The sequence below is a fragment of the Euphorbia lathyris genome, chromosome 9, assembly GCF_963576675.1.
Source record: "Euphorbia lathyris chromosome 9, ddEupLath1.1, whole genome shotgun sequence".
Taxonomy (NCBI): Eukaryota; Viridiplantae; Streptophyta; class Magnoliopsida; order Malpighiales; family Euphorbiaceae; genus Euphorbia; species Euphorbia lathyris.
In genome coordinates this window covers 26,864,011-26,879,280 of record NC_088918.1, presented here as the reverse complement: position 1 = coordinate 26,879,280, position 15,270 = coordinate 26,864,011, and the positions used below count along the sequence as shown (strand labels likewise).

Here is a 15,270-nt window from a genome sequence, read left to right as displayed (position 1 = left end):
TGGCAAGAGTTCGTTTCTATGCGTTTTCCCCGTATTCATGAATACGTGGTGGAGTTTTTGGTCACCTTGACCATGAACAAGAAGAAGACATCAATTTCTTTTAGGAATAATGGTGTGACTTACACCATTGATTATGAAGCTATGGGAAATATGCTTGGTTTCCCTACTACTGATTTTTATGACAAGCCTAAGGATTTTGATAATGACTCTATTTGGCAAACTCTTTCGGATCAGGAATATTTTAATTCCAAAAACACTTCAAGCAAGTTGATTAAGGACAATTGTGTGTTCTTCTTTCACAAATATTTGAGTTTTTCCTTGTTTGGTCGTGTTGAAAGCTCTAATATTCAAGTTCGAGATTTGTTTGTTTTGGATAGTCTGTTTAAAGATTTAAGGGTTGATAGCATCGGAATGCTATTTGACAATTTGTTTCGTGCTTCGAGGGCTCATACCATTCAAGTCCCTCTCGGTAATTTTATCACGGCTATTGTTTTGGGAGCACGGGGTGAATTGGCCGATTATGACATGTCCACCTACCAAGGGTATATTCCAATCTTGGACATTTCGGCTCTTGAGCGGGCTCAGTTATTGCTTACTTCGGTTCCTCCTGTTTTTATTACATATGCTTCCCGCATTGCCCATCTTCGTGGCACTATGGGTGGAGGAGCTTCTAGTTCTCAATTTGTAGGTAGGAGGAGGTGAGGCGGAAGGCGAGGAAGATGCACCGCCGGTTCAACCACAACCCCAAGCACCTCAAGAGGATGCTCCAGTAGATTTGAGGAGGATTTTGGACCAAATCAATTCCAATAATCGTCAAATGAATTTAAGAATTGATGATTTGGTGGAGAACAATATGGTGATGAATGACAACCTCAATACTTTGAGGCGCGAGCATAGGTCTACTCGGCATCGGATGCTTTCATTCTTCCGTCGCCGAAATGTGGAAACTTCACCAACACCTCCGGATTCCCCGCCTCATGCTTAGGTTGTCTCTTTTATTTTTACTTTTTATCTTGTTAAGTTTGGTACAATGTTTTTTTTATTTATTATGTTTCGTACAATTTTTAATTTTATGTTGAATGTTTTTCTTTGCTATATTTTTATTTATTTTTTTTATTTCGTATGCTTTATTTCGTGCTTATTTTTCATGTTATCTCTCTATTTGCACCAATGAGGACATGGTCCAATTTAAGTGTGGGAGGAGATATACATATATCATTTTAAATCTTTCGTACGAATCATAAATGCAATGACTACTTTTTATGCAACAAATAAATTTTTAAATAATCTTTTTCCTATGCAACATATATTGCAACAAAAATATTTTAACTTATGATTATTTTTAGGTTATCATTATCAATAGAAATACTATTTCTAATACGGGTATTATTTTTCAAAATTTTTCACAAATCTTCGATACGATTTTAAGTAAAAATTGTCTCGAGTGAATGTATTTAAGTAAACATTCTTTATTTTTAATCTCTAATTTATATCATGAAATTCATGATTCAATAAATCTTATTTTAAATTTTCAATTATGTTTATAGGCCTTAAATTGAACTAACAACTTTTAGCTCGGTTTGATTTCGTCTTACATTAATACCAATTGAAGTTTTTAAGGAAACTTTAGCCATAATTGATGTAAGTTCCGTCTAGCGTAGTGTAAATATGAAATGTATATTATGATAAGTGCTTTGACTATGGATGTGGTCCTTCTAAATGCTCTATCTTTACTAGGCGTCACTACTTAGGGGCAAGTGTATCCCGTCGTATCAAGTAATAATCCGGTTAAGATCGGGTATCAAATCCGCGGGATTTATAACTGCAAGTATTAAATGACTCAGTTTTATACGTTATTTAAGCGGTGAATATTTTGAGGTTGATATGGGGACCAACTACAAACTACTCCTAACTATGGATGAGGCGAATTTATATAACAAAACTCTATGAAGTGATATGGATGCGATAAGTTATAACTATGACAAATAACGACTTCTGATGTTTATATGGTTGATGGTTTGCTCTTGCAAAGACGACTACGTGTAATGTAACCGACCCGTGAAGTACTTAGACTACGTGGTTCCTAGTCAAGGCGTGTCTAATGCTTGGGACCAGAAATTAGGGCCCGTAAGTTCCGTGGCTTGTCAATTCCTACGGTTTCCGGTTTGTCACTTCCGATAGGGCAACACCTATATGAATCCCTAAAGATAGCCCGAATGGCGTCGGAAATCGCGTTCTCCTACACAATAATCAATTATGAATATCAAAACAAGTAACAAACATCAACACATATATAGAAAAGAAGATTATAAATCATAAATTATAAATATGGAGAATGTAAATATGAATTACAACCAAGCCTAGTACATAGGATGAGATCAAGCTAATTAGCAAGTGTAAAGGGAAGAATCCACCCTCGGAACTAGCTAACCGGACTCAAAAGTGGTCTCTTAGGACTTGGATGGTGGAGCTCTCGAGCTTGGTGTGCGGAGATGGAGCGGAACTTCGATGGAATGCCAGGATCAACGAACAAGCTCTCAAGATGGAAGAGTTTAGTTACACAAAGCCTAAAAACAAATCTAAAACTACAAGAGTTTAAGCAAAAGATGTATACAAGGTGTAAGGTAGTAGCTCTAAGGTGTCTAAATGAGTGCTAGTCACTCTTATTTATAGATCAAGCTAGGGGCAAGATTGTAATTCCACAAGGTGCAAGCATGGAGGAACATAATTTTGTGTAGAAATCCCATAATACGCCCCGCGTGTGGTGGTGTACGCCCTGCATGTGTGCCCATTCCGTCAGAAATCTCCTGCATGTGGACCAATTCCAGATCTTGTTGTCTCAAACACGTCCCGTGTAGAATGGCATGCGCCTTGCGTGTTTGAGACTCTGACTCTTTATTGCTTGATTTGGTCCTTTTACGCCGTGCGTAGCTTGAGGCATGCCCTGCATAAATGAGTCTCTGAACTTTTATGTTAAAGAATTCCCTTACACGCCCCGCGTGTAAGGTAGTACGCCCCGCGTAGGGATAGTTGACCCAGGGAGACCATGCAGTCTGACTTTCAGGATTAGGCTAATTATTTCTGACATGTGTCATACGCCTCGCGTATGCTGACTAGATTCCGCGTGGTGCCTGTGGATAGGGCAATTATTTCTGACTCCATGTTTCACGCCCCACGTAAGGGATGAGGCGCCTCGCGTATTTGAGTGGATTTTCACTCCTTACTCGTACCTGAAATACAAATCTCGGGGCCGAGTTAGCTTGACGTTTTTATTTCCTAAATTATTTAAAAACAAGGGAAATTAACTGAAAGCACGGAATTTATTCTTATTCCGTTATTTTATTAAAACACTCTATTTTTGTAATTAAACTTATTTATTTCTTCTAAAATTAATCCGTAAATCACGCTAAAAGATAGGGGTAAAATACCCCTATCAAACCTCCTCGTACTTTAAAGTTTTACTTGTCCTCAAGTAAAAGAAATCGAAAGACAAGGGATTGAGATTATTAAGAAACAAACTGTCGGTTGGTTTTACCAGGTGCGTGATTTCAAAGTTAAAGTTTTATGCAAAGTTTTCGGTAAACACCTACGCAAACAATCGAGTGACCAAAACTTATTTGAAACCTCCATGATCAAAATTAATAGGCAATATTAACGGGGGTTGATTATCTTTTGAGAACCCGATAGTACCTCACCAAGGGATTTCACTCTTTCGCTCAAATTTTGGTGGGTCGGTGTTTTAGCACTCTTCTTTGCACTTACTCGAAGTCACTTTGAGTTTGCATTTTCATCCGGGTTTTTCCTCCTATGTTATGGTTTAGACAATATTAAAAATGAACCCGGAGGGGGGTTGTAATGTGGATGGCTTTTTAGTGGTTAATTTTTGGAAACTCGAGTTTAAACACCATTTTAATGATCGCACCGTGCTTTTATCTTGGTGGAGCTTGAGAACGCCTTTTGCTCTTTATTGTGTTTTTTCTTTTTTTTTGTTTTGAGAGCGGCACAAAAACGATTTCGAAAGCTTATAGTGCTTACTTATCAAGGCCTTGGCTTATTTCGGGTGCGAATTAATTTTGTTGGTATTTAAACAAGAGGAAAAAGAGGGTTAATTGTTGAAAAGGTCTTAGCAAGAAAAGTCGGTTAGTAGGCTCAAGGGGGTTTCCTAGAGGTTGATAAAAACGAGAAAAATAAATTAAGAAAAGAATTAGACTAAGTGGGCTCGTTTATCATCTATTGCCATTTTGACCAAAATAGGTGTACTTAACCCGGTATTAGGTGCAAACTCTATGAGTCGAGTGAAGTCAAAGCTCTCGAAAAATTGTGAAAGAAATACAGTTCTCGTACGAACTCCTTTAGGCTCAAAATTACCTCACAAAATTTCGGGTTTAAATTGTGTACTATCGAGTCTTCGCTAAACTCTCAAACATCCCGTTTTTATTGCCTTTTTAAATTTCATTATGGAGATGACTTATGGGTTAGGACTCAATGCTTTTGTTTGGTACGAACCTAGGCTTTGCATAAATTCTATAACTTCAAAATTAAGACTAAAATTTCTTACTAAAACCGATCCTTTGTGTTCCGACGGTATTTACATTTAAGGACAAACAACAGAACATTTAAATAATTTCCGAGGGAGGTTAGTGTGTCGGGAAAAATTTTAGGGATCAATAAATTAGTTTAATTATTTTGTTGTTTATTTGATTTTTGTTTTTGTTAGTGCAAAACAAACTGAAGGTGCGGGGTTGCACGGCCCTCCGCGTTATTAGAATGACGTCTATTCTAAGGACGTCGCAAAAGAAAAGAAAACAAAAACAAAAAGAAAGATAGCATTTAAATTGAAAGATAGAGGGTGATCTACCATATCCCTCCTCACATTTAAAAACGCAATAAATTCCGACATTGCGAAAGAAATTTGAAGCACAAGGTGTAAAGAAAAAGAGTAAGGTAGAGAAAACTCCCTCAAACATCTTCCGATGGTGGTGGATATGACATGTTCCGCTCCCGAAAGAAATGACTTGTGAAGTATTCGAGGTATCAATTCTCGAACTTGGTTGGCATTTATTTAAAATATAAAATTGAAAATTTAAATTGGGTGTAAGATTATTAATGTAAATATTTTTATTAATTTATTAATTTATTTATTGTTTGATTTTTTTATTTATTATATATATATATATAATTTTTTTTTATTAAAATAAAATTAGAGAAGAAAGAAAAATAAAATAAAAATAAAATTTCAACTCGTTGCGGCCGGCGGGCGTCGCTCAGCGGAGGTGCCCAGCGCTGGGCGGCCAGCCAGGCGCTGCCTACCAACGCTGCACGCCTCGGGGGCCCGATCTTCTGGAACTGCCGCAGCAACGCACGCAAGGCGTGGGCTGAGGCACGCCCCACAGGCCCGATTCATCCTATATTGAGACCAACCTTATCACAATCGAGGTATGAAAGGGAAGAAAATTAAGTATCGTTTACTTTTGGCCACGATTGCGACCACCCTTATCACAATCGAGGTATGGAAGGAACGTTTAAAACAAAATAAAGCGTGTTTAAGTTTAAAGTAACGATTGCGTACACCCATGGCATGGTCGGTACCTCTTAAGCGAACACAAAGCAATAAAATACGTATAAAGTTACGATCAAGACCACCCTTATCTCGGGCGTAACCAAGTAAATAAATTAGTCCTAAGTACTTATTCATTTTATATATTTCATATATTAATTAGGTTTGGGAAAGGAAATTTTGTGCTTTGAAATGCCTTGAGACGAAAGACTCAATAACATGCGTGCTTTTATCGTCCCGAATACTTCAATTCAAAAATTGCAAACACAAGACAAATGATATATCGAATTTATACTAGTTAGTTTGATATTTTGCGTATAAATTTTCCATGCGAAGTTAGTCTTTTCGGCTTAACTAATTTAAAAGGTAATACAGAGATATATGTTTTATTTTCATAAAGAGATTAGTTAAAGAATAAAATCAGTAAAATTTTGCTCGGGACTAGCAAAAGATTAAGTGTGGAGATTTGTTAAGCCCAAAATATACCTAATATATCATCAATAATTACATCAATATTGCTACGAATTTGTGCTATTTATACCTGTTTAGAATACTTTTACGTTCGAATATGTTTCTTTCTTGCAAGGTACGTAAATATTTGGTAAAATCCAAATAGGAACGAAAAGAGCTTAAAAACAAAATAAAAACCCTACAAAAAGAGTCAAAAACAACGAAGATCAATTACACCTAAACGAGGACAAAGACGAAGTCAGAAACAGAAAAAAATATCACATTCTCTGTTGAGGAAACAAGATTCTCGGTAGAGAATTTACAAAGCCGCGACCGAGAATCTCAAATTCTCGGTCGCGACACGCGTTTTTCAGCAGCTCCTTCCCTTCGTTTGAAGACCAAATAAATGCTCCCCCATTCTCGGCCGAGAATTTGCATTCTCGGTAAGTGCAGAAATTCCTCCAAGTACAATGAACACATGTTTAATTCAAAGAAACGCGTTCGTTCGGGTGGATAAAGACGTCTCTTCACAGAGGATACGATCCTTCACAACGGACACGACACTTCAACCACGACTCTTCAACATCTATAAATAAAGAGTTGATGGAGAGTTGGAGAGATATAGAAAAAAGAGATTAGTATAGAATTTATGCAGAAATTCTGAGTCAAGTGATTCAGAATTTAGATTTCATTTCTGTAAAAAGCAATATGATGTACACACATTGTTTATTCAATAATAACAAACACAGTAGCGTTTAGATTTTTTCATATTAGTTTACATTTTGGTAGAGGCCGATCGTATCTCTATTACGAAGTTACAGCGAGAAGATTGAGTAGAGGATCCGCCCTGAGTCTGATAAACTCTAACGAAACCCAAGGAAAACCCGTTCACTTGCAAGCCGTAGAATGTTTTCATGCTCCTTGTTTTCTGTAAACTTGTATCAAATTTATGTTTCATCTAATAAAGTCTGTTCTATTCGATAGATTTTTATGCAGCACTTTGGTAAAGGATCCGAGGTGGATTACTGGTGTTTTCATTAAAACGTAGTTTAATTCAAAATCTTTACAAGGAAACTTTGTTGAACAACTTAACAAATTAATATCATCGGTAGAGTATTAATTTGATTAAGGTAGCAATCTTACCCGACCGTAGGAAGATTGACTATGGTTCAAAGCCCTAAAATTAGAGGTTCCGTCATTTATTTCATTGTTATAATTTATACAAAGCTTAAGTTGTTTTCTTTGCTTAATGCAAACAAATACATTTGTTTACTTTTCTAAAAGTATTTAAGCGTTCATGTCTTGCGAATTAATCCCTAAATCAGAAATATTTTCTAACATTTGTTATACTCTAATCTAATTTTTATTCTAGCAATTTCAAAACCAAATCCGATTTAACGATTTTCCATATTATAAATCTTAAAAGTATATTTAACCAATTCAAAATAAGTTTTTGTTAAAAAGCGTTCCCTGTGGGATCGATATCTTTTATTACTACAAGCGTATACCGTGCACTTGCGGAAATCGCTCAACAATGAAGTTCCTCGAGGATCCCAAGAGGCTAGCCATACCATTATAAGAAATTTTGTGCTTTATTACTTCAATCTTTGCTCTATTACATTTGACTTCCATAAAAAAAAATAAAGTCCGGGCGAAATTTAGACACTAAATCACATAGCATACGAACTGTTCGGGTGTTGCGCATACCCCGACAGTTCCAACTTAAAGTACTCATGGGCTTGGGCGGGCCTGTAGGAAAAAACCCGCCTCTTCCACGTTTTTTGGCCCATTTTTTGGATTGGTTGGCGCAACAGTATCGCAGTCCATCGGCCCATGAGGCTGCGGCCCAATATCAGTATTATGATGTAATATTTCCTTCTCAAGTCTTCTGCGTTTGACCTCAGAAATAACCACTTCTTCATCTGTTGACTTTGAAGTAACCACGGCCCCCACGGTGCTCTCAATAGCAGTTATTTTATCCATCACTGAAACCAATTTCGTATTTGGATCCCCTGATAAGTCGCCACCTTTGTAGGGATATACCGTATCCAGGATTTGCGGCGATCCTTCCTTTGATTTCGCTGCTACAGTTATGGGTAGGGTTCCTCCCTGTGTAGCCTTTGTAAGCGGTGGCGCCACCATAGGCGGTGGTGTGGAGAGCAACCATCTCGATTGTAGCGGGGGCATCGCACGACGCATCTGTGCCCGAAGTAGAGGACTGTATGGATTTTCCGCCTGATCTGGATTTGGGTGTTCCAATAAAGCGGAACAGAATTTATCAGCATGACCAATTACTCCGCAGAAGAAGCAGAAGGTTGGCAGACGCTCGTACTTAAACTGCACCCATGAGAATTCACTCCCGGCTTTCCCAATCTTCATCTTACGCTTCAGCGGATTCATTACATTCAACGCTACCCTGATCCTCATATATGTTCTTCCAACACCATTAAAATTATTAGCATCGGGCTCAATGAATTTACCAAGAAAATTACCCACACTAATAGCCACCCAGTCCGACATAAAACCATTCGGAAGCTCATGTACTTGGACCCAGAAGTCCGCCATGGATAACACTTCATCACTCTGTCCTTGAATCTCTTCTGCCTTTTTTGTTAACAACAAGTTTTGCTCAAACGTCCAGGGTCCACCCTTAATCACATGCTCTCTTTCATACAGGTGGAAGAACTCAAAACGAAAGTATTTCGGTCCTAACTCTTCTATGCATAAACCTTTCGCCGGTCTCCAGAGATATGCCATAGTATTTTTCATAATCTGAATTTTGAGATTCCGGTCAGTTAGGAACCGTCCTAACAAACTCCATGATGGTGGCTGCTGCCGTTCAACAACGTCCTCGACTTGTAGTGTCAGTTCATTGGCGTTTTCCTCCTCTAGGGTTATGTTGGCGATTAGGTCAATCGAAGTATCCATAATTCTGGTGACAGTAGCGCAAAGATCAAAAACCAACTGGTCAATAGCGAGACATTCTTACAAGCGTGATGTTCTATCAATCAAATGTTATTATATGCTCTATAATCTTGAACCTTTTTTTAAATTCTCGAATTTCATTTTCCTTTCCTCCTTATTACAACTTCTTTCAACTTTTTTCCTATGTGTGATAGAAAGTTAATTATAATTTTTAAGATTTAGAATTTGTGAATTGAGGTCATAAATTATAACATATAATTATATGTTATATGCTATATATAAAAAAAATATATTAAAAATTAAATTTTATAATATAATTGTAATTTTATAATTAAATAAGATCTCTATATAAAAAACCTTTTTAGATAATTTCCTTTATCCGTTGGGTTTCAGCAATAAAATAGGCTATATATGGGTTGGACTAAGTCGTATGTCTTTTTTTTTCTGAAATAGTCTACTTAAGCTAAATGGACTAAGTCAAAAATATTTAAAATATTTTGAAATAGTCCAGTGATATGTCTATTTCAAATATATTTTTGTTTAGAAATATAGTCGATTTATTTGATGGTATTATTTCATTTAATTAAGTAATTTAATTACTAGAAAATCTAAATCATAGAATTCAACATTACGTTTTACACATGGCAAGCGACTAGAGAGTCCAAATTCCAAAAACATGACTTACTATTACAACATTAAGTTTTTCTTTTTCACATGGAGTAGTAGATTTTTTGTTACTTCTTATTCTGAGCAAGAATTTGAAGTTCCCACCAAATTATAATTCAACAAAAATTTCTCACCAAAAGTATAATTGTATGAGAGTGGTCAAATGAAATTTAATGGCTTTCTGTTAGTTGATTAGCTCGTTCAAGCAGCTGATTGTGTAAAATGATTTGGTAAAAAATTATCTGGTAAAACTTAGTTAATTGAGAATACCGGTAGGAGCTGATATAGAGAGGGCTCGAAGGGGCCCGGGCCCCTTCGGCTGCCGAAACTACCATGACTAGGGGTAGTTTCGATCCTTCTATCTCCACAAAATTTAAGACTGGTTGTTCCGACCCACTGCCTGTAAGAAATTTTGATGAGCTGTTCAATTAGTACCCCAAAAATTGGCTCAGGTCCTGTTAAGCTATTTCTAAATCCAAAATTCTAATTTTCTTTCCCTGTTAAGACATCTCTAAATTCAAAATTTTTTTTTTTTCTGTTAGGTTATCTCTAAATTCAAAATTCTATTTTTTTTTCCTGTTAAACTCTCTCTAAATCGAAAATTCTAATTTTTTTTAGCATGTTAGCCTTTTTTTTAAATCCAAATTTCTTTTTTTTTTTTTTGGCCTATAGACACAAATTTGAGAAATAAGTTATTAACCAATGTAGCTTAATTTTGAGAAGTTTTATATTTGTACTTAAAAATTGGTTCTTAACCACTCATATTATAACGCGTATATATACGATTTTTTTTTGAACAAGTTCAATTTAGCAAAAAACAAAAAAAAAACATATGCACGTGTAAAATCGGCCCACCCAACCAACCAATCATGTATTCGCCACTGAATACTTGTATGTGTAAAATGACAAATAAGAATATGGTAAAACCTTTATTGGAGGTTAAAAGGTAGTAATTAGAGGTAAACATGTCCTTCAAGAGAGATGGAGCAATAAGGTAATTGAATGAGCTCTTACAAATCTCTCTTCACCGAATACCATTATTATTATTAGGAGTTTGACTACTCAAAACCTATAAAGTGGCTCAAACCTCTAAATTATCTTTACCAAACATGATCAATGTCTAGTTGTTTCCATTTTTCAAAAATTACGTTTTTCCATTTAATTCTAAACAGGAGATAAAATAATATTTGGTAAAATTTCGAAACAACTGATTTTAGCAAAAAAAAAAAAAAAAAAAAAATCAACTAATATCTACTATTAACAACATACAATAACAACAAATAGAAAAATAAGATTGTTGCGAGATTATAAAGTGATTAGTAAGGTGTTAAGTGCTAATGATTGGTTAATAAGTTAATTATGTTTAGATGTAAATGAATAAAATAAACATGAAGTGTTGAAATTAGAGCTAAGAATGTGAGTTTACTTAGATGTGGAATGATCATAGTTGAGAGTAATATCCGAATTAAGGAGCTAGAAACACATATGTTGAGAGTGTTATCCGAATTAAAGAGCTAGAAGGACATATATTGAGAGTGTTATCTGAATCAGTGAGCCGGAAGACAATATGTTGAATTATATCCATAGCGGAATTCAACTCCTTTATAGCACAGATGATTGTATTTTGAAATAGGGAGTCAGACAGATCGGGTCCAAAAACCATTTTTACATGTCATCCAAGTGTTGTTGAGCCTTTAATTAATGAGTAATATATATAATAAAGACAATAATATTAGTTATGATTTGTGATTCTTTTGTACATTTTGTGGTGTTGAATAAATACATGGTAAATTTCAAATAAAACCCTTGTGGTTTCACTAATTTTCAGATAAAGGATTGTGGTTTACTTTTTATCAAAATGAAGATTGAGGTTTTCAACTTTAGCAAAATAAGGACTTTTTCGATTGATACTATTAAAATCACACTTGACGACTTCAAAAATGACATATTTTAAGAACTACTAATATTCTAAGAAACTTTAATTCTTCAACTTTTTTATTTTGAGATCATTTAGATGAAGTTTGGTAAAGAGAGAGAAAGTTAATGTTTAGAGAGAGAAAGTTCCAAAAAAGATGATTTTCGAAAATCGAAAATGTAGTTCCATAGAAAATATGACATTGAACAACTTTAATTCTTGAAATTTTTTATTTTAAGGTCGTTAAAGATAGTTTTAATAGCATTAATCCAAGTATGAAACCTCAATCCTCGTTTTGACAAAAAGTAAACCACAGTCCTTTATCTGAAAATTAGTGAAACCACAGGGGTTTTATTTAAAATTTACCCTAAATACATTGTATGTATAGAAATATAACTTTAAGATTTGATGTAGTTTTGATTCTCAAATTAATATATTGAGATATATAAGAAACTTGATAATAAGTTATTATTAATGTCCAAAGTAAAATGTGAACAAATCCAATGATTCCGAAAGAAATTTTTTAAATAAAAGCTGAAATAAAATAATTAGATATTATAGAAAGAATATTAAATAATTGAACCGGTACAATGTTACAAATTTGGTGTTAACACTCTACTAATGGGGTTTTTATATAGGGTCCAGGTCTTCCACCAGTAATAACGAGAATCACGTCCTCCAACAAAACTAAAGCATGTCGAGATAGATTGTCATCGTGTAAAAGATTTTATTAGTACCTGATTCATTTTTACACCTCATGTTTATTCAATCATCAAAGATATAGGTTTTGCTTCAATTTCTTTCTTGAACCTATAATTATGTTGAGAGTTTTAATTTAATTAATTAAATAGAATTAATTAAATTAAACAGCGAGCATCATTCTAACGAATTCCTCGTAATTAACTAGACCATCTCCATCCAAATCAGCCTCTCTAATCATCAATTCTACCTCTTCATCACTCAAGATTTCCCCCAAGTTCATCATTACGTGCCTTAACTGCATTTAATTACAAATAAATCAATATTACTTCATTAATCTAAGAATTTTTTAAAATAATAATAAGAAGAAGAACCTCAGTAGGAGAAATAAAACCATCTCGATCTTTGTCAAATACTTTAAAAGCTTCTTTCAGTTCTTCTTCCGCATCACATTCCTGTAAACGAAACACACTTTAAAAAACAGAGTACTTGTTTTCCAACTAAGCACTAATTGATCATAGACGGTGGCTAGGAAAGGCATAGGATGCCATTGCACTCCCGACCGCCAGAAACCATCTTTAAGAGATGAAGTAGGAGACACTAGCGGAACTTCAGAGGGTTAATGAACAAAAATATCGTAAGAAACAAAGATTATTTTTGGAATTAGACGGAAATGTCAATTCTGCCAATGATGTCAAATTTCATATGGAGTTATCAACGAACTTTTTTATTTTTAGCAACCCGTTGAAAATATAATTGTTGACCTCTTCTAGGGGTCGACAGACCCTCTGTGGTTCCACCCTGTCTAACCCTGTTTCCCTCTAGTCCCGGACTTGTGGCCCGGTTTGGGCAAAAAAATACCAACATTCCTAATTAAAACGACACTAAACCCGAGACTCGGGGACTATAATTGATGATATAGAAAAGATTACCTTCATCTTCCTTGCAATAACATTCAAGAACTCTCCGAATTCAATGGTTCCATTGCCATTAATATCAACTTCATTAATCATAAAATGCAATTCTTCTTCAGTTGGATTTTGTTCAATTGACTTTATTGCAGTAGCAAGTTCATCAAGCGTAATTCGACCTGATTAACATCAAATCAATTAGATTAAGAAGTAATTAAACATATAATCAGTTAATTAGTAAGAAGAAAATGCATAGAAGAATTAATTAATTAATGTAATTACCGTCTCCATCCTTGTCGAGTAGACAAAAAGCTTCCTGAAACTCAGTGATCTGGTCTTCTGTCAAAACATCTCCCATTTTTTCTGGATATTAATGTAATAACAATCTTCACAGTATACTACAAGGATATTTCATCACTATATATATATACAGTTTCCACCTTCTTAATCACGTCTATTAAATTTATTTTATTCTAAAAATTGGCAGGAGTATCAGACGGTTCTTTGTTTGTTTTCTTTTTTGGGTCCAGATATTAGTCAAACCTATACGTATTGGAAATTAATTTTCTTTTCAATACTGGAATTTTCTGGATTTATTTTTTTCAATTTCATATTAGATGGGTTTATTTCAAAGCTTAAAAGTCTTTGTACGGACAACAATAATTTATGGGTACACAAATATGAAATATATTTGCGGTCATATAGTTTTACCATTTGTGCTGACTATATATGATCAGTTATGGAATGGGATAAATTGTAAAAAAAAAAAAAAATACTTCTAACATTTAAAATTTTATAATTTTAGTTTTAATGTTCACAATTAAAAAGAATTTATTAAATTGTATCTTTTCAGTGATGAATTTTGTCATCTCCAATGTATGCGTACGTCATTTTTTCACTCAATCGATAACATATCACAAACATATGTATAAAAGTGAAAATAAAATAAAGTATTATACCGTGTTCTATACGAATTGGAAAAACAATTCAAATATTTTTGTCGAATTTAAAAATATCATTTTTAATTCTATTATGAAATTACGAAAACGTAAATATGCAACTTATGCAAAATATGAAAATAAAATATATGTGTTCTGTAATTATGTTTTAAATTGACTCAACTTGTCAATGTTAGAGGTAAAATTGTTATTGGTTATCCATCGTTATAAGTAAAATTACATTATTTTATATGTTAGTAGTAAAATTGATCTTCATTGTCAATGTTAGTGGTATTTTTGCACCTTATCCTTTGGAATATTCAAAAGAAATATGAAATGGTTTGATATAAAAAATTTTGGAAATTTTTTTTTAAAGAAAAATAAGTTTCATTAAACGGAATCAACATATAAGGAATGTAAAATAAAATCTTGAGGGATATTTACCACACTCCACAAGTTCTGACAAGGAATGAGAAGACCTAACTAAAGCATGAACCACTCCATTCATAGAACGACCTATAAATCTGACAGATATGTCATTGATACTAGAAAAAAAAAAAATTGTGTGTTTGTAATTTGACTTGTTGAGGATTATGAGATTTTTTATTTTTTTTAATGTAATTCACCCAGGCTTCTTTTAAAAATCATTTAGGAAAAAAATAGCTACTGGATTTTATTTTTCATTTGCACAAATGCTTTACATTAAATAATAAAGAAAAATCTCTATCCCATTTCATGTAATCCGAACTCATAACCTCCTTAGTCATAGATAGATTCTCAACTATTAGATCAAAAGTTTCATCAATGGGTAGTTAAAGTTTATTGTGTGTTCTCAATAGACGGAATTTTCCAGTTCGAAGCGTATGAATTATCTCCAAAGTGAAAAAAAAATAGAATACATAATCACATAAAATAATATCTGAACACAATATTGTTTAACCTTAGTAATATAACAAAAAAAATCAATTTTTTTTTTCTAATTTCACATGTATCATTTTATTACAATTTTTTTTTATAGTTTTCAAAGTATCAAAACACATAATAGGAATTAATTTTTTTTAAATTCTAAAATTTTAATTATTAAAAAAGGTATAGTTTTAAAACAATTAAATTGATTATACGTATCAAATTAATTTAACATAATTGTGGATACATTGAATTCAAAACGCAAGTGAATATTAACAGCTAATAATTATAAATCTGGTCTAC

General features: G+C 33.8%; 1 protein-coding gene across 1 annotated transcript; it reads right to left on the bottom strand.

Moving 5' to 3' along the window:
- Nucleotides 1-12,017: 12,017 nt before the first annotated feature.
- LOC136207212 (calmodulin-like protein 8) lies at nucleotides 12,018-13,563 on the bottom strand. The gene is made up of 4 exons (XM_065998529.1): nucleotides 13,406-13,563; nucleotides 13,145-13,302; nucleotides 12,587-12,667; nucleotides 12,018-12,510 (listed from the first exon to the last, which is right to left on the bottom strand). The coding sequence occupies exons 1-4, from the start codon at nucleotides 13,479-13,481 to the stop codon at nucleotides 12,376-12,378; spliced, it is 450 nt and encodes a 149-aa protein (XP_065854601.1). The 5' UTR covers nucleotides 13,482-13,563; the 3' UTR covers nucleotides 12,018-12,375.
- Between the last annotated feature and the right edge of the window lie 1,707 nt (nucleotides 13,564-15,270).